This window comes from Chaetodon auriga, chromosome 17, assembly GCF_051107435.1.
Source record: "Chaetodon auriga isolate fChaAug3 chromosome 17, fChaAug3.hap1, whole genome shotgun sequence".
Lineage (NCBI taxonomy): Eukaryota > Metazoa > Chordata > Actinopteri > Chaetodontiformes > Chaetodontidae > Chaetodon > Chaetodon auriga.
The window spans coordinates 7,716,803-7,733,883 of NC_135090.1; the positions used below are offsets into that span (position 1 = coordinate 7,716,803).

Sequence of the window (17,081 nt, forward strand, 5' to 3'; positions counted from 1 at the left end):
TGGTTTGTATTTGCATTAGTAGAAACTTTTTGTGCTTTTAATTTGAAAGCGTTTCTTACCGCTTTTTCGCGAACTCTATCCAGCTTGACGTTTTTTTTTTCTCCCCGCTGCCATCCAGACAACCAAACCAGGACCCAACCCGTTCTAGACCAAGCATCCGTGACGTCACGAGCACCCACAACAGGAAGAGGACAGGCCGTGAGACTGTCATTAACAAGACGGAAATCAAGAGCTGATGTAAAAAAAATGCATATTAAGGGTTAACTGCACTTCCAGGTCATCCTATAATAAATACCATCTATTTAAATTAAATTCAGTGCAATTCAAAGGGCTTCAGTGGCTTGAATGATTCAAGAAAAATGTTGCAAAGCCTCAAAATACAGTTTGTCTAAAAATTTGGACACTGCACATAAATAGTGATATGAACAATGATGCAACAGTACACTGATACATATGAATTCTATACAGTATATCTTATATATTCCCATGTATTTGTGTCTGTGTATCAGTGTGTACTACCACTGTGTACTACTTGTGGCGATAGTGGTTAACATTCGGGTCAGGTTTCCAGGAAATACATGTACATTTATGTAATGTTCTCTGAAGTGATGGGAACATGTCTCTCTCTCTCTCCTCCTTGTGTGTCCATACAGTGTGTTTGTATGTGTTAAACCTTTCACAACTTTGACTCATTTAATTCGATTACATTTTCACCACACTATATTGTGAGGTAAAAACATCATTCCAGCCACAAATTGTATGAAAACAGGTATTTTTCTTTTATTGGACACTGACTAAACAGAAATGAAACTAACTCCCATGAGTCTGCACTGATTGCTGCCCACTTTGCCAGCTAGGCCGGACAGAGCGGAGCCATTGTTCTCCACAGACTACACACAGCTGAGTCAGCCAAAACTTGACCTCGCTATTCTGGACCTGATAGCATTGGCTAGATTATTTTATGCAAAGTGCAATGCAAACTATAACCCCAAGGAAAGACAGACCTAACTCTAACATCAAATAAAATGTGTACTTCTACAATGATATAAGTGTGAATATGGGCCTCAACCTGTAATAAATGGTATCAACCTGCAGAGTGTGGCAGAAGAAGTTTAGTGGGGCGCACCTGAAGGCAGCAGCACCTGACCTTTCGACCACAATGACTGTAAACATATCACCTTTTCATCTGTAATATCAACCAACGACCACAAATACATGATGTTCCACTCAAAGACTGTCAGCGACGGCGGAGGAGAGGAATCTGTAATTCCACCTTCCAGCAGCAGAGGGCGTCTGAGGGTATCAGGGTGTTTGTTGTACACGTATAGCAGAGGTGACTGTGATGCATATGGTTTACCACAGATAAACAACGGCGTAGTGCAATTCAACATGGTGAATGGCAGCATGTGCGATTGATGCTTATATGATTTCCAGGAGGAAAGAGCAGCGCTCCACTGGGTGCATTCGCCCGCAGGATCACTGAGCGTCAGTGGTGTGATGTGAATCTTGCATTGGCGCGTCTTTTATGGGATTCTGTAATGCTGTGGCCCTTCCCTGTAAGTAACGACATCAAAGCATACGCGTTCCCAGCTGTCATTAAAGCTGTTGGGTTTCTCCAGATTTTGCATCGTTGAAGACAGCGTCAAAGCTGCGCTGTCAATTTGTTGGACGCATGACTTTTTTTTTTTCTCCACTTTCTACTGTTGTAAACAATGGATTCAGCAGCGCGGACAGTTTGCCATGTAGTTATTAACGCATCAAGCTGATGCAGGCACTCATTTGGTTTCCACATATCTGATCCTGGAGCGTTTCTTCATTCAACCCAGACGACCTGGCTGTATCATTTCACCGACCTGTGGGAGCCCTCACTGGGCAAAAATCGATGTCTGTGTCTGCAAGATGGTGAGAAGATGATATCAGTTCATGGTTTCTTCAGGTCATTTCGGGACTGGTGTAGATAGGACATGATAGTGGACTGCAGCTGGATTGACTTGCACATTTGATTTACTTTGCAAATACCTCCTGATCAACCACACAGTTCACCACCGTCTCTCACATTGCTTGGTGGGTGTTAGTCCGCCTTCCGCCTTCTTCTCACTGGCTGGTGTGCTGGAATAGAGCCAACCTCTAAATTGACCTATATTCCCCAACATGAATTTCGACCAGGTCCTCTCTGTCATCGGGGGCTTCGGCAAATATCAGAAAATTTTGTACATATGGATATGTTTACCCCAAATCTTCCTCGCCTTCCACATGATGTTGAGCATCTTCACCGGAGCCACGCCGCCTTATCACTGCCGGGACAGCTCGAGCTCAGTAGCCGGGAATCAGTCCTCCTTCTCCGCCACACTCAGCCTGAACTTTAGCCTCTCGGATTCCTCCTGCTTCTCCTCCGATGTCCTGCTGCAGGGCAACCGGACCGAGCGCGTCCCGTGTGGCCACGGATGGGTGTACAGCAAGGAGACTTTCCAGAGCACAACAGTCACCGAGGTACGGTGCGATGCGGATGTGCACGTTAAATATGATCCGCTTAATCAGAGATGAGAAGTGTGCGCCATCAGTTTGGGAATGATTAAAGGTGCCCCTGCGTGGAGGTGGAATCAGCTGTTCCTCTGTAAAAGTAGGCTTGAGCAAGTATGGAGAATATGTTTATGAGTACACATTGTACATATATGTATTATGGTGATGTGGTGGCACAGAACCAAGTACCATCCAAGGCTGGATTGACCTGCAAGGGAGGCAAAAATGAGCTGCATGGCTCCTTAAACCCCTCCTTTGTAGTAGGCCCATGTCAGTGCATTTGTCTACAGGAATGTTAAATTTATTAGTAAGTAATTTAAGTCAGACTAATTAGGATAATGCTCAGAGTAAGAATTTAGAGTCAAAGGTGTTAGTTCTACACTCTCTGAAATGCTTTTTTGCTTTCTTTCTGAGAGTTAAGTGAGAGGATTGGTAACACTTTCATATCTGCATTTAAAACACAGCTGCAGACAGTTATCTTAGCTTAGCATTGAGGCTGGAAGCAGGGGAAACAGCTGTAGAAGTGCTGGCAGATTTCGTTACCTCTGGACAGAGCCAGGCTTGCTGCTTCCCCTTGTTTCCTGTCTTTAAGCTATGCAAAGATAACCAGCTTTTGGCTTGAAATTTACTGGAAAGACATGAAAGCGGTGTTGACAGCAAATGAGTATATTCCTCAAAATGTCCAACTAGACTGCTTCTTTAAAGCTACACTCTGACCTGAAAATAACATTGCTCGGCTGGGATTGAACCTTGATATCAAAGCACAAAAAACACTGTTAGAAAGTCAACATGGGCTCGCTTTTGATTAGCACAGACACACAAATGATTCCTGCTTGAACCCTTGCACATGCACCAGTCTGTAAATGAAAAATAAGAAGTTTGTTTCTTGCGATCGTGTGTATGCTCCACTGACACCTCCTCCCCTCTGTTTGCTCTCCTTCTGCCAGTGGGACCTGGTCTGCAACAGAGCAGTACTGAACAGTCTCGGCTCGTCTATTTACATGTTTGGCCTGTTGGTGGGATCTGTGGTATTTGGAGCCATGGCTGACAGGTAGACTTGGCTGCTGTCTCTCTAGCCTGCATGACATTCCTGAAGGTGTGCCGGCAAGGCGTGGCAGTTTTCACACACGAATGCTCCATATCGGCCTGCCTAGCCTGGTCTCATGCTGTCACAGCCACACTGGTCCACCTCTGGACCTCTGGACTCATTTATGCATGTGCTTAATGAGCAAACTCATGTCCATCCCTTCTCTCTCTGTGAAAGGTACGGCCGACGTTTCGTCCTGCTGCTGTCCATCGCTCTTCAGACTGTGTTTGGAGTCGCTGTGGCCTTTGCACCCAACTTCGTTGTCTATGTGATTCTTCGCTTTGTCGTTGGCACCACAATATCTGGAGTCATCATCAATGCTTTTGTGCTCGGTACTAACAAAACACAGATATGCACTCAAACACAAGCATGAGGGCACATGAGATCAGCAGTTACATTATGGTGGTATGAGGAGTTTTGCAGCAGATTTGAGAAGAAAGATTCCAAGTTTTGCTTCTCTACCCAGCATTTTCAGAGAGTTCTTGTGAATGAAATATCCAGATTGACCAGAACTTTCAGTTCCTTTCAGCTCTTCTGCAGTCAGGTTTTAATTGTTAGATATGAGCTGTGTGTTTCTAGGTAGCTTTGGATGTGAGTTGCAACTACATTAATGCACTGCAATCATCTTCAGTTGTTACATGATATTTTATATGTTCTTTTAAAATGATCGTACATTTTAGGCTCACAAAACCCTTTAAAAACCCATTAAAATGTTTTTTTAAGATTGTCTCCACTCTTAACAAGCCTATTTCTCTCACTACCTAAAATGCTGATATTTTAGAGATTGACATACGAGTGTTTAGCCAGTTAGAGATGGCTGTATGTCTTTTGTTTTCAACTATCTGATGAATTGGTTGAATATTTTGTACAGACATTCATGGTCACTAGAGGGTGAATCCTAATAGCCTTGGTGATCCCCTGACGTTTCCTCTAGTGCCACAGTGAGATTCACATTTGTGGTTTTGAGTGAATTGTCTCCACAACCACTGAATGCAGATGAAGTTTGATAAACTTTTTTGATATCCTAACATTTCATTTAGCGCCATCATCTGGTCAACGCCTTCAAAACTAACGACATTCTCATCAGTCTCAGCTACATTGTTTGGAGTGCAAATCAGTAAATGTCAGCATGCTGAAACACTAAACCAAGACGTGAGCACGTTAGCATACTGACAGAGCACGGCTATACCTGGGTCCTGCCTCACTGAGCCACTTGCATGGCTGGACTTTTATAGTTTTGTTATCGGACAACAAGGATATGATATATATGATATAACATGATAAGCATTATAGGAAGTCTGGATTCCTCACTTATGGATGAAGGAAATTGATGTTATCATGTTATTAATTGTTCAGCATCGGTCTAGGAAAGCACTGGATAGTCATGTCATTTGTCACATATTTGTCAGACCTGCAGATATTACAGGCCTACTGTAAATGTCTCATGCTTTTTTGTGCTATTTTTGCCCAATCCCAACAATCCCTTACCACCTTTTCTGCTCCCTTATAGCTCCAAACCACCACCTCAGTTTAACCCTCTCCCTATGACTCATCCTTTCCTGTCCTCTCCTCTCCTTCCAAAACCTCCAATGTCTTCTCAAAGGCACCGAGTGGACGTGCACCAAGAAGCGCATGCTAGCCGGTATCATCACCGACTACGCATTTGGTCTGGGCTACATGCTGCTGGCAGGCATAGCATACTTGATAAGAGACTGGAGAAAGCTGCAACTGGCTATATCAGCCCCGGGCTTCCTGCTTATCTTCTATATATGGTGGGAAATCCAATGGGCATCTGAACGTCAGATTCACTGTGTATTCATACATTTGTGAGAAGTATGCATGTTTGCCCTCTTTGTGATCCTCTTTTCCTCCTCTCCCCTTATTTCTGGCACTTTCTATTGCCTCTGCCCACTCTTTCTCCTCTTCCTGTCTGTTGTATGCTCTCTGTATCTCCTGTCAGGGTACTTCCTCAGTCTGCCAGATGGTTGCTGGCCAATGACAGGAAGGATGAAGCCATCGCACTCCTTCGCAAGGCAGCGCTTGTTAACGGCCGGGTATTACCAGCAACTGTACAGGTGTGTCTGCATTTCACTCCTTACACTGACTTTGTCTGTCTAAAGGCTACAAAATCGGCCTACCAGCACCTCTAAAACTCATTAAGGAGCATATTATATCTCATTGTTTAATCTGTACGGAAACCAAAGTGGAAAAGTGACAAGTTGTGGTTGTATTATCTTTGAAAATGCTGAGTATGTATATATGTCAGGGTTGGACTCCACATGTGATACTTCAGCCTTGTCTTTGAAAGGGTTTTGCTTTGCATCTGTCCAGGTTGAGAAGATTTTAGGTGGAGGGAAGAAAGATCATTCAGCAGTGGATCTCGTGCGAACACCTCAGATGAGAAAGAGGGCTTTCATCTTGTTCTACATCTGGTAAATTGTGTGTATGTGTGCATGCACATTTGCTTTCAAGGGTTTTGTTTGACACCAGTAAACTGAAATTCTGTACTCCTTTTCCAATTTCTTTCTGTCTCCCCGGCCCTGCTTTCCACCCCAGGTTTGTGAACGTGCTGGTGTATTACGGCCTCTCACTGGGCGTGTCCAGGTTGGGAACAGATCTCTACCTGACCCAGTTCGTGTTTGGGTTGGTTGAGATCCCAGCTCGTTCTCTCGTCTTGCTTGTCCTGCCCTGCAGTCGGCGACTCTCCCAAAGCGGATTTCTGGCTGTCGGAGGACTTGCCTGTCTGCTCATGCTCACTGTTCCTGCAGGTATAATGGATGCTCTGTATTTCTTGTGTTCTGACAGGAAGGTGAAATTTCTGCAAACCTGAGAAATATCAACTTTTCATGTGATCCCCAAATACCTGAGACACAAATGCATTTCATGATCCTGTCTGCAGATCATTCCAATGTCCTGGCTTGCCTTGCCATGGTAGGGAAGTTTGGTATAGCAGCTTCCTTTGCTGTAATTTATGTGTACACTGCTGAGATATTCCCCACAGTGCTTCGGTAAGACACAGTTTTAATTACTTTTCTCATACAACCATGATCCCAAAGGGATTTTTTAAACATGTCTGCAGGAAATATATACAACTTTTCCCCTTGTGTATCTACAGGCAAACAGGAATAGGTGTATCATGTATGTTTGCAAGGATGGGCGGTGTGTTAGCCCCCATTATAAACATGCTACACAGCCACAGCTCCACCATACCTCTGATCATCTTTGGAACCTCCCCGCTGCTGGGTGCCGCCCTGGCCCTGGCACTGCCTGAAACTGCCAATAGACCTCTTCCTGACACAGTGGAGGATGCAGAGAACTGGGACATGAGGTACAACGACTCAGTTTTCACCATGGTGCTACAAATTATCTCAGTTTCTGTACATTCTGTGACTTTAAAGCTCTTTGTTCACTGTTAATCTGTCCTTGCTTCCCAGCCTCCATGACCCTGAACTGGGTGGAAATTCTCACTGCCATATTTGTTCCCATGTGTCCCTGCACTCAACAGCTCAGTGTGTTCTTTGTGTTTTGTCTCCTGCAGGTCACCTCCAAACATGGATGACCTTGAGAAGTCTGAGGATATGAACCATTCAGCCAGCAGCACGGAGGAGCAGGAGCTACAACACCTAGCAAGCCAGGCCTAAGTGTGTGTAAAAGGATGCACACATTCCATTATTCACATATTACACAGCCTCAACTTTGTGACCAGATACAGTACTTGACATCACGTCCTCTATGCAATTACATGTCAGGATCAGATTAAGTCTATGCAAGAAAACCAAACACATTTCAGCCACCAAACTAGCATCCTTTGCAATCTTGCGCATTTCACAGATGTTTACACCATTATTCCAATTTTGAGAAGTGGTTTGATATATTTTACATATGTGGGGAGCAAAATAAATAATTCCCCTGAAGACTTTGCAGATACACAGAAGGCATATTTGTATATATTTGTAAATCTTCAGGCATCATCTCAGAGCTCAAATTTCTAGATCTGTGCTGATTTGAAGAGTCGGATTTGACAAGAAGACTTTAATGGTCTGCTACGTCTTCTCTGGTGCAGTACACATGGTACCACTGTGCAGCTATTGTTGGGACTTCATATTTTTCAGGACCGAAGGATGGATTTATTACAGTTTGTGCATTTGTTAAAAGCACACAAATATTTTCATATGAAAGTGCACCATGTCTGTGGACTATGGAATATCTTTGTTGTATCCTGATGTTGTACTGAACAAGCAATTGCCTCGTTTTCTATGTTACCGTTCTCAAGCCATGAGAAATAAGTCTAGTCAAGTGAGATTGCATGTACTAATTAACTTTATCATGCCTTTTGTTCGACTAATGTAGTTCATTTGTAGTTTTATATGGCAACTATGGGATGTGACTGTGAACAGCATGTGAAATTTCAGTTTGTGAAGGTTTGTTCTTTTTATTATATTGAATTATACTCTGATGTGAAATGACTCGCTATGGTGACTACATTTTTATAAGTGTTGAAGGGCTGTTTTTGTCTATATGACTTGGTGACATAAAAAAAAGCATGGATAGCAGCACAAGTCATGGAATATTCTATGTTACTCAGGCAAAAGGAATTACATTTTTCTATATCTATTCTTCCTGTGGCAAAGAAATGTGAGGCCAGTACGCTTTGAATGTGCAAAATGTGTTTGTGGAGGGGATAACCTGTTATCCCACTGCATGGATCTAGAAAGCATGACTTACTGCTGCCCACAGCATGAGTGTGTTAGATCAACCAGAGATGTCACGGAAGCCTAATAATGGAAAATTTCCAATTTTTTATTGCATTGATTCCAGCCCAGTGCATCTGAATGCAACAAATTATAAAGTAGAGGGAGTGCAAGTGGAAATGTGTCACAACATGTACATGTACAACTCAAATGAAGGCACTGTCGCGATGTGCCACCAGCAATAAACCTGTCAACACCATGTTTGTGTGCGGATTGTGCAGCATCTCAATTCACTTTGACACCATTCAGCTGTAGCATTTCACAAATTACTGTCACCAAGCAGCTCAGTTTGTTGCGATAACCACACCTCAACTCATCCCACAGTAAGTGTCAGTCATCCTCAGGCACTCACATAGTGGCATTAACATATAGATTTATATATAGGGGAAAAGCCTACGCCAGCGTAACATATGTAGCATCAGTAGTGACGCCACAGTTGTTATCCTTCATAGACATCAGGATGTAGCCATCATTGCCCCAGTAAGTGGACCACGAGTTCTTTATCAACCAGTACGGCTCCCCGCTCAGGGTGCCGTATCCCACAGCAAGCACAGCATGGTCCAAATCATCAGTGGTGTTACCTGGAAACACAAGAAACATGCTGAGTTACGGAGAGAGACACCGTAAAAAGAACGAGCGAGAGCATGAACGAGAGGTAAACTGACCACAAGCAGGTTCGTAGTAGACACCGTGGCTGTAGAAAACAAATGACCGATGTGAAGCATCGATGCTGACAGCCGCCGGCCCGTTTTTAAAGAGCGCCATCTTAAGAGCCTCTGCATCTCCTGATGTGACGTTGGTGTAGCTCCGGATTTGTGCAGTAAGCTGGGATGTGTTCACATGGCAAAATCCATTCTGTTCAGAAGAAGACAGAACATTTAATACTGAACCATGCGGTGCATCACAACTGGAAACTGTTTCATGTGTCCCCATGTATGAATGCGGTGGCATTAACTGACATGCAGAACTGATCTGACTATCAAGGCCATAGAGCTTGTGGTATGGGACAGAGCTTTTAATTGACTCCAGTTGGGCCTCGCAGATACAAAACCTTTAAATAGCTTTATATCAAGCTCATTTTAAACAAACTATGAAAAGCTGTTATTTCAGCTGGTTGAACCGTGATTATTGACCCAGTTGTCAGTCATTTCAGACGTGTTTAAAAAGCTGTGCGAGGCATTTATTTTTATACATTAGCTGGACTGTGAGCCTGTGGGTAAAGATGGTATTTATATCACAATATAACATTCACAGAGGCAAACTGCAGTGGTAGGAAAACACTTCTTAGTCAGGTCAGATGAGCTCAGAGGTTCCTTTTCATGATTCAGTGCAGTGCCCTTAAAATTAGGACATTACAGCTGCAGGAATCTCACCATTCCCATGTAAGCGCCATACGTTTCCGTTGTGGCGATGCCTCCATGTTTCATGATCCACTCGTACGCCCTCCATTCCTCCCCTCCATCACAGCCGTTATTGCCGAAACCCCAGGAACAGTCCACCAGCATCTGCTGAGACAGAACCTGCAGGGAGCCCGTCTGAGAGACAAGAGCAAAACATTGTCACACACAGATAAGTAACCTCTGGAGCACAAATGGTTTCAGCAGCTTTGGCGCTGCACAACCAAAAGTAAATAACTGGCTTAATAAAACAACTAATCAGACAAGAAAACGTGCCACGAGGGTTTAGGAGGAAGAAGATGAGACAAAGGTTTTTGTGACAAATACAAAATGTCCAAAAAGTTTCTAATGAATATTTTTACACCAGCTGTTATTTACAAGTTGCTAGGCAGATGCTGTGAGATCACGAAGAAGTCAATTTAAAAGCGGCCCCTGGGGAGTGGCTGTGTTTATGAAGCCGCCTGGTGGAGGTGGAGGTGGTAAGGGTACAAAGACAAACCGCTGGGACTCCACGACAGTACTTTCTCCTGGCCTCGTTAAACTGTACATGCAGACGCCGAAACAATCAATGGAGTACTCGTTCACAGAGTTCACACATCTTCCTCCTGTGCGGTCTCAATATTAACACTCCAAATGCAATAAGAAACTTGCTTTCATCGGCTCAGCATGCCCCTACTCGTCTGTCCACTACATACAGTCGAGCTCCACCAAAACATGACCCTCTTCCCAGACGCACACTTCCTAATGACTCGAAATTCAAAACCATGTTTATAAATAATTTTATATTTAAATAACAACCTCCACCTCCCAACTATTTTTCCATTTTTCCCTGCAGTGTGTCAACTACCTTCTTATCAGCCTATCAATTAGGCGGTTACATGCGCCAAAGCAAGAGACAAAATCAAGGGCGTCTGAGAGAGTCAAAGAATTTGGTCACTTCAATGGGGTGCCATCAAATCCCATAATAAACCATGCAGTGTTTGGATCGAGTTGCTTGGCAACATGGGAAAAAGGAATGCCTTTGAGCTTTGCCTTGCAGGGGATGGAGGCAGGCTAAAGCTGACACTCACTCAGTTGGATTTCTTCACACGTCTGACATGAGTTAAAGTGACACGATCCGGACCTGCTCCTGCTATGAAAGGGAGGACTTCTTCTCACTCACAGGGATGCTTTGTTACATCTGTGTTAAACCTTTGACACATTATATTCTTTGTTTCTATTTAATGTGCTGTAGTTTTCTCCTTTACAGCTGGAAGGACTATTAAAGTCACATCTCAGCATTTTCTTAAACACTTAGAAAGGTGCCAATAATAGATTAACATAACTGCAATGAAAATCATGAATGGCCATGCTGAATATCTGTGTCTTCAAAGAGCATGAGGAAATAGCCCTGGGAAGTGGAAACACTTGAACGTGCAAGCTGCATTTTATCCTTTTCACCTTCAGGAAGAGAGCACCCTCTACTGATCCAGTGGTGGCGAAGCTCCAACAGGAGCCACAGATGGCCTGGTCCTTCACTGGGGTCACAGCACCTGCAAGAGCAAAGTGAAAACTAGGATCTCCTGCCAGGAAGACGCACCTTTAGTCAACATTTTAAATTGTGTTTTTACATACCATAAAGCCTCCAGTCAAGTGACTCGGGAACTTTCACCCCTTCATAAATCTTTGAGGGGAAGGGGAGCCCTCTGTTCGGGGTCTTTCCTCGTTTCCTTCCCCTCATGGTGCTCAGCTCTGACATGGTGCGATCTGACAGGGAGTTCAGAGCCAGAGCGTAGGGCAGCCCGGCTCTGTTCTTGGAGTGGACATACCTACGGTAGCAAGACAACAGCTGCTGGTAATCACAAACCCTTCATTTAAACTTCACTTGTCTCTGTGCTGGACTGCAGTTGAGCATGCTTATGTTCTTTAAGAACCTCATCAGTGTTAAACGCTCCTCTCACCGGAGGTTATGAACAAAAGCGTGCTGCCTTTGCTCATGTTCTCTTTCATCGCTGTACTGACGCTGGAATTTCTCCTTGAAATGGTTGAACATGCGCTGTGAGTGGCCTGATGCTGAGGTGTGGATGAGATCTTTCATTGGATTGGCCAGCATGTGGTGCTCCACTCCCGGACCAGGAAATCCCCCACAACTCATCCCTGCAGGGGGAAAAGTGACAAAACAGATTTTGTTCCCCCCCCCTTCAAAATTGTCTAAAACATCTCGATGTGTGCAGCCACGGCAGAGCACAAACCTTCAGGCAATGAGAAGACTTTCGGGTCCACATGAGCGCTGAACTCTTTGTAGTCCACCAAGTATTTGTCATAATGTGACCCCAGCAGCGTGTTGTATCCCATCATCTCGTAATGGAGGGGTGTGGCAGGCTCTTCTTTGCCTTCTGCGCCTCTCTCTGAATGAGTCACCCACAGTGTGTACGTGTTCTTCTTGTAACCCACAGTGGTCACGTTCTGCCAAACTTCACACAAGGAACCTCCGTAGTACTCCATCCTCAGGAACTACGGGGGATTAACAGTTTGAGTATTTTTCCAAAAGCAATAAATCACAGTGAGATTACTGTTCAGGTTTTTCCTGCTCCTAAATGTCATTATCACGTTTTTTTGACTTTCTGGTGTCTCACTCTTCTCTGTGCAGGTTGGAGGTGTGGCTGGCAGGTGTGTTTAGCAGGAGGCCGAGCAGCTGATCGGCATGCAGCAATTATCTCCACCAGTTTAAAGCTCTGTGTTTCTTGCTCCTGGCTGTCTGATCGTTTTTGGTATCTTGTATTCAGCTCGTGAACTCTGTACCCTGTGTCATCATTCCAGGTGAGTTTTTGCTGCCACGCAGCTGCTGCTTATTTCTGTTTTTGTATATTTAGATTCCTGCCTGCCCGCCTCCTTAGTTTTGTACTGTTTAGTTTTTGGGACACTCTGAGTTATCTTGTGTTTTTGTGTTTAATGGTTTGCCTTTTTATTTTACTAAATAAAACCGTTAACCGGCTCCCCTGTGCTTGCCCTCTGTGCCTTGGCGTTTGAGTCATATCGTTAAGTAGTCTACAGACCTAACAACGTTTCGGTTTTCAAATACTACACAGAGCACTTTCTTTTCATCACACACAGACCTGGAAGCCCTGCACATCAGGCAGCGATGCCTGCGCTGTGACCGCTTCGTCCTTCGTTCCGTTGACCTGGAAACACTTCATCACATTCTGCTCGACCTCTGTGGTCTCAGGAGTGATTTTATAGGAGACGCCCCACTGCTGCTCCGCCCCCAGCTGGTAAGTGGACACCTGGCCTGTTGAAGATCGAATGTGAGAGGTGGTAAAGTTGGACATTATGAACTCCTTTAATCTCAGCTGGCAATGACATTACTCAGTGACAGTACTCACTACAGTAACAGCTCTGTTTTGTTAGATAGCCAGTATCATCTGGTGGTGGTTGGTTCATTTTGGTTATGATAAAGCTACATACATACAACACTGAGGCTACAGCAGAGAAATTGGTGATTCGAGTCATTAGTTGAGAAGAGCTCGAGCTGACTCAGTCGAATCTCTGCACCTTTGTTTTTTTTGTTTTTTTTAGCTGTGTCATTGGAAACAGAGCAATGCAAGTGGAGAAGGGTGATAGAAACGGAGGACAGCATGATGCCAGACAGCGCAACTGCAGCCTGCCGAGATTTTATAGCTGAACTTTGAGCAGGACGCACACTTTTACTTTCTCTTACGAAGAAAGGCATTAAAACACGAGGATGGCTAACACATGAGACTCAGGAAGGCTGATAACGGAGTTAAGTGTGGCACAGAGGTGAAAAAAGAAGGAGGAATGAGCAGTCGAATCTTCATATTGAACAGCCAAATCGAACTTAACTGACAAAATTCTGAGGCCGGTAAAGATTCCAAAACTGACACTATGTACTCGTGTAATAAAATATTTGCTTGAAGCACCCACAAATTTTGTTCCTTATCAATTTGTGATTATAACTATCGGGATGGTAAGGATACAAAATACACAACTTAAAAATCTGCTCTGAAATGAGACAGACAAGGTTCAAAGTCTCATGAGCCAATGGAGCAAAAAGTGCTTATTCATTCTTTTTCACTTCTTTGTTTATGTGCCAAGTGCTGATGTTCTGCTCTGGTCACTTCGGTCTGACACATCAGGTTCTCAGTTTCACATTGGTAACCCAGTCAGGCGGGAAAACACAGACTCAGGTGGAAAAGAAACAGCCGCAGGTCAAGTGGTTTCTTACCATGGTAGTAGTCTATTCGGCTGGACTTTGCCGCGACATCTAACCAGGCCTCAAATGGCTCCTTGATCTCAGCATAGGGCAGAGAGATTACCCCTGCAGAGGAAAGGAGAAATGGTTCTGTGATGACGCTAAATTTTGAGGACAAAGAAGGCCGAGCATGCGATCTGATCACATTACTACTTACCTTTGACATGATAGCTGTTTCCAAAATTTGGGAGGGAAGGGACTGCCTTTCCCTCTGCAGCTGAAAATGAAAAGAAAACATGTTGAAAGGTGCACTGCATTTTCAGTATATGCTTTTTTAACTTTCATTTATTAGTGTTGTTATCGTTATTCTCTGTCTTACATCAATTTTCCATCCTTGTTTTTCTGTTCATTCTATGTCTTTTTCTAAGAAGCACTTGATGCATGTAATTTCTTTGTTGTGAAGCACTTTGGGCTGCATTTCTTCACAGGTGCTATGCAAATACAGATTATTATTATTATTATTATTATTATTATTATTATTTTAATTAATAATTTAACTCATCGCGTTACACCGAGCTTTCAGATGTTCACACTGAACAATCCCTCACTGCTCTTTGGCTCAGACAGGGAACAACTGAGCGAATTACTGCAGAATGACAAATGACAAGTAGCTGTAATTTACAGTCAATATTGTCAATGCACGTACTCCGAACTAAAGAGTAGACTTTATAGTTTCACTCGGGATCATAATCCATATGTTTCGATGAATGCGGCCATACTGTTGAGCAAGTCGACTCTAAAGTGACTGATTTTTGTTTGGAGTTTGGCCTGATGTTCTCTGCCTTCATCAGCACGTATCAGAGACAGAAGCAGACATATTTATGCATTCTCAGGCATCTAAAATATGTATTTAAATATGTATTTCTTCAGCTACCTGAAAGATTAGTCATTAAACGATAAACCTACTTAATAACACCGGTACCTGGTGTCGTAACAATACAATAGCTAACTGTTAGCTAACTGGAAAAACGATCAATTAAATGTTGCCTCTTACCTATAACAGTCCAAAAAAGAACAGCAGCAATGTACAAACGCATTGGTATTACTGTGAGATCAGACACACAGGAAATAAAGTCATACGAAACTCAAACCAAATCATATATTTCTGCAACAAACAGCTCTACAAACAGCAACTCTGTAACAACAGCAGATACGTCCTCGCTCAACCAATCACGACGTGGCATGGAAGAGTGTAGGCCAATCACATACAAGAGGTGGATTTTATTTGCCTAAATGTCATGTGATTTGTGTCATATGACTAAATAAAACCACAGTTAAAGATTTTTGGAAAATGTTTGTACAGTGCCAGAACTTACTGTGTCGTTTATATCGTTGTAACATTACAGAGGAAATATGTCGCCTGTAAGACTTTTAAAAGGGTCAAAGTAGCTTTTATTGTCTTTAATGATGCATCAGCCACATGCAGGAACAGAAACAGGAACGGCCGTGCCACCACTCAGCGGAAACAGGGACTCCACAGCCTTAGATATCCTGCCTGTCTGTTAAATTGTAGAACAGCAGAAATAAAAATTTGAGCCTGGTCTCATGATAAGTTACTTAAACTCAGCCTTATTCCACAAAAGACTCCTTTCACATATTTCCTTAGTTTCGTCTCTATATGGAGAGAAGAACTGCTTTATGTAAGGCCACATGTACCATTACCTATTACAAATAGTAGTCAGCCTACTGCTTACACTGCTTGGATTTATATCAGCACTGTTTCTCTAATTACCAATTACAATTTCTACTAAATTTAATTTTACTTCTACATTTTGGAATAGTAATATTAGTAATAGTAATATATAATATTCACTAATCTCTTAGAGCCACACAATTTGTAAATGCAATGAATGGTCTTCAGAATATAAATGCAGAATAGGTTTTTTGGCCTTATAGAATACAAATACAAACCTAACTGGTGCCAGGGAGCAACTGAAGCAGAATCAGAAAGCAGCTTCTTTTATCTTACCCTACAACAAGTGAGAGGAATATTCTGTTGCTGAAAGTTCTATTGCAGAACATTAGAGAAAATAATCATTAAACAATTGAACATTCCATCCTGAATTCGAGCATTTCTATTCCAGAACATTCTGTTGCATACAGGTCTATTTCAGAACATTAGAGAAAAGTGTCCTTCCACATTAGAACATTCCATCCTGAATTTGAACATTCCATTCCAGAAAATTCCACTCTAGAAAACTGGATTCCAGAATATTCAAGAAAAATGTAATTCCACATTAGAACATTCAATGCTGAATTCGAGCATTCCATTGCACAACGTTCCATTTCAGAACATTATTTTGCATACAGTTCTTTTCCAGAACATTAGAGTGAAATGTCATTCCACATTAGAACATTCAATGCTGAATTCGAACACTCCATTCCAGAACATTCTATTGCTGGAAGTACTACTCCAGAACACTCGACAAAAAGGTCATTCTACAAGAACCTTCCATGATGAATTGGAAAATGCCATTCCAGAACATTCCATTTCTATATTAAGCTTTACTGGCATTGAATTGCGTTACGGATGTAAACATGACATTTGTCTTGCACTCAGCCCATCCATATATTTATTTTCCAGCTTTTCCTGATTTATGTAAAGCATTATTTTAATGTTGTGCGCGCAGTTGACAAAGTTGCAGGCACCTGAAAAGAAGTTGAGGGAACAGATTAGCATGCCGAGAGCAGAGAGAAATGATGAGGTTTGAGGAAAAATGTTTGTGAGCTTGCACAGTGAAGTAGGAGTCTGGCTCCTTGATGAACACTGAACATTCTAAACTTTTCCTTGTTTGTCCAACAATCATGAGCACAGGAGTTTTGCAGGAGTTTCCCTCAAAATGTAGGGTCTCGTAGGGTACCGTATGATGTACAGATATTAAACGACTCCGAGACAAATTTCTAATTTCAGGATTTCCGACTTGACATGGAAAATCAAAATGTGGTTGCCAGTCAACTAAAGCTATAAATTCCAATATGATGTCAGCATTTATACAAACAGTTTGAAGCTCCTGCTAAAAGCCTCAGAGTACATACAGAACCCAAACTTGGCACTAGATGTCAGTATATTACAGAAC

The 17,081-nt window shown here is 42.8% G+C and overlaps 2 protein-coding genes across 2 annotated transcripts; one reads left to right on the forward strand and one right to left on the reverse strand.

Moving 5' to 3' along the window:
- Positions 1–1,346: 1,346 nt before the first annotated feature.
- LOC143334889 (solute carrier family 22 member 6-B) lies at positions 1,347–8,557 on the forward strand. Its single transcript, XM_076753853.1, has 10 exons — positions 1,347–2,490; positions 3,468–3,571; positions 3,785–3,939; positions 5,211–5,379; positions 5,568–5,682; positions 5,939–6,039; positions 6,164–6,375; positions 6,507–6,615; positions 6,723–6,935; positions 7,146–8,557. Exons 1-10 carry the CDS (start codon positions 2,152–2,154, stop codon positions 7,246–7,248), a joined length of 1,620 nt encoding a protein of 539 aa, XP_076609968.1. The 5' UTR covers positions 1,347–2,151; the 3' UTR covers positions 7,249–8,557.
- Positions 8,393–15,188, reverse strand: LOC143334888 (digestive cysteine proteinase 1). The gene is made up of 11 exons (XM_076753851.1): positions 14,999–15,188; positions 14,162–14,221; positions 13,978–14,070; positions 12,851–13,023; positions 11,987–12,248; positions 11,696–11,891; positions 11,370–11,563; positions 11,196–11,287; positions 9,732–9,893; positions 9,024–9,213; positions 8,393–8,939 (listed from the first exon to the last, which is right to left on the reverse strand). The coding sequence occupies exons 1-11, from the start codon at positions 15,039–15,041 to the stop codon at positions 8,752–8,754; spliced, it is 1,653 nt and encodes a 550-aa protein (XP_076609966.1). The 5' UTR covers positions 15,042–15,188; the 3' UTR covers positions 8,393–8,751.
- Positions 15,189–17,081: the final 1,893 nt, after the last annotated feature.

What these genes read in the sequence shown, in the direction of transcription:
- LOC143334889 (XM_076753853.1), top strand. Translation starts at nt 2,152, where the DNA reads ATGAATTTCGACCAGGTCCTCTCTGTCATCGGGGGCTTCGGCAAATAT. An exon ending in TTTGGAGCCATGGCTGACAG is followed by an intron (nt 3,572 to 3,784) that starts GTAGACTTGGCT and finishes TCTCTGTGAAAG; the next exon opens with GTACGGCCGACGTTTCGTCC. An exon ending in GCAGAGAACTGGGACATGAG is followed by an intron (nt 6,936 to 7,145) that starts GTACAACGACTC and finishes TGTCTCCTGCAG; the next exon opens with GTCACCTCCAAACATGGATG.
- LOC143334888 (XM_076753851.1), bottom strand. Translation starts at nt 15,041, where the DNA reads ATGCGTTTGTACATTGCTGCTGTTCTTTTTTGGACTGTTATAG. An exon ending in CTGATGTGCAGGGCTTCCAG is followed by an intron (nt 12,249 to 12,850) that starts GTCTGTGTGTGA and finishes AATCCCCCGTAG; the next exon opens with TTCCTGAGGATGGAGTACTA. An exon ending in ATGGCGCTTACATGGGAATG is followed by an intron (nt 9,214 to 9,731) that starts GTGAGATTCCTG and finishes TCTTCTGAACAG; the next exon opens with AATGGATTTTGCCATGTGAA.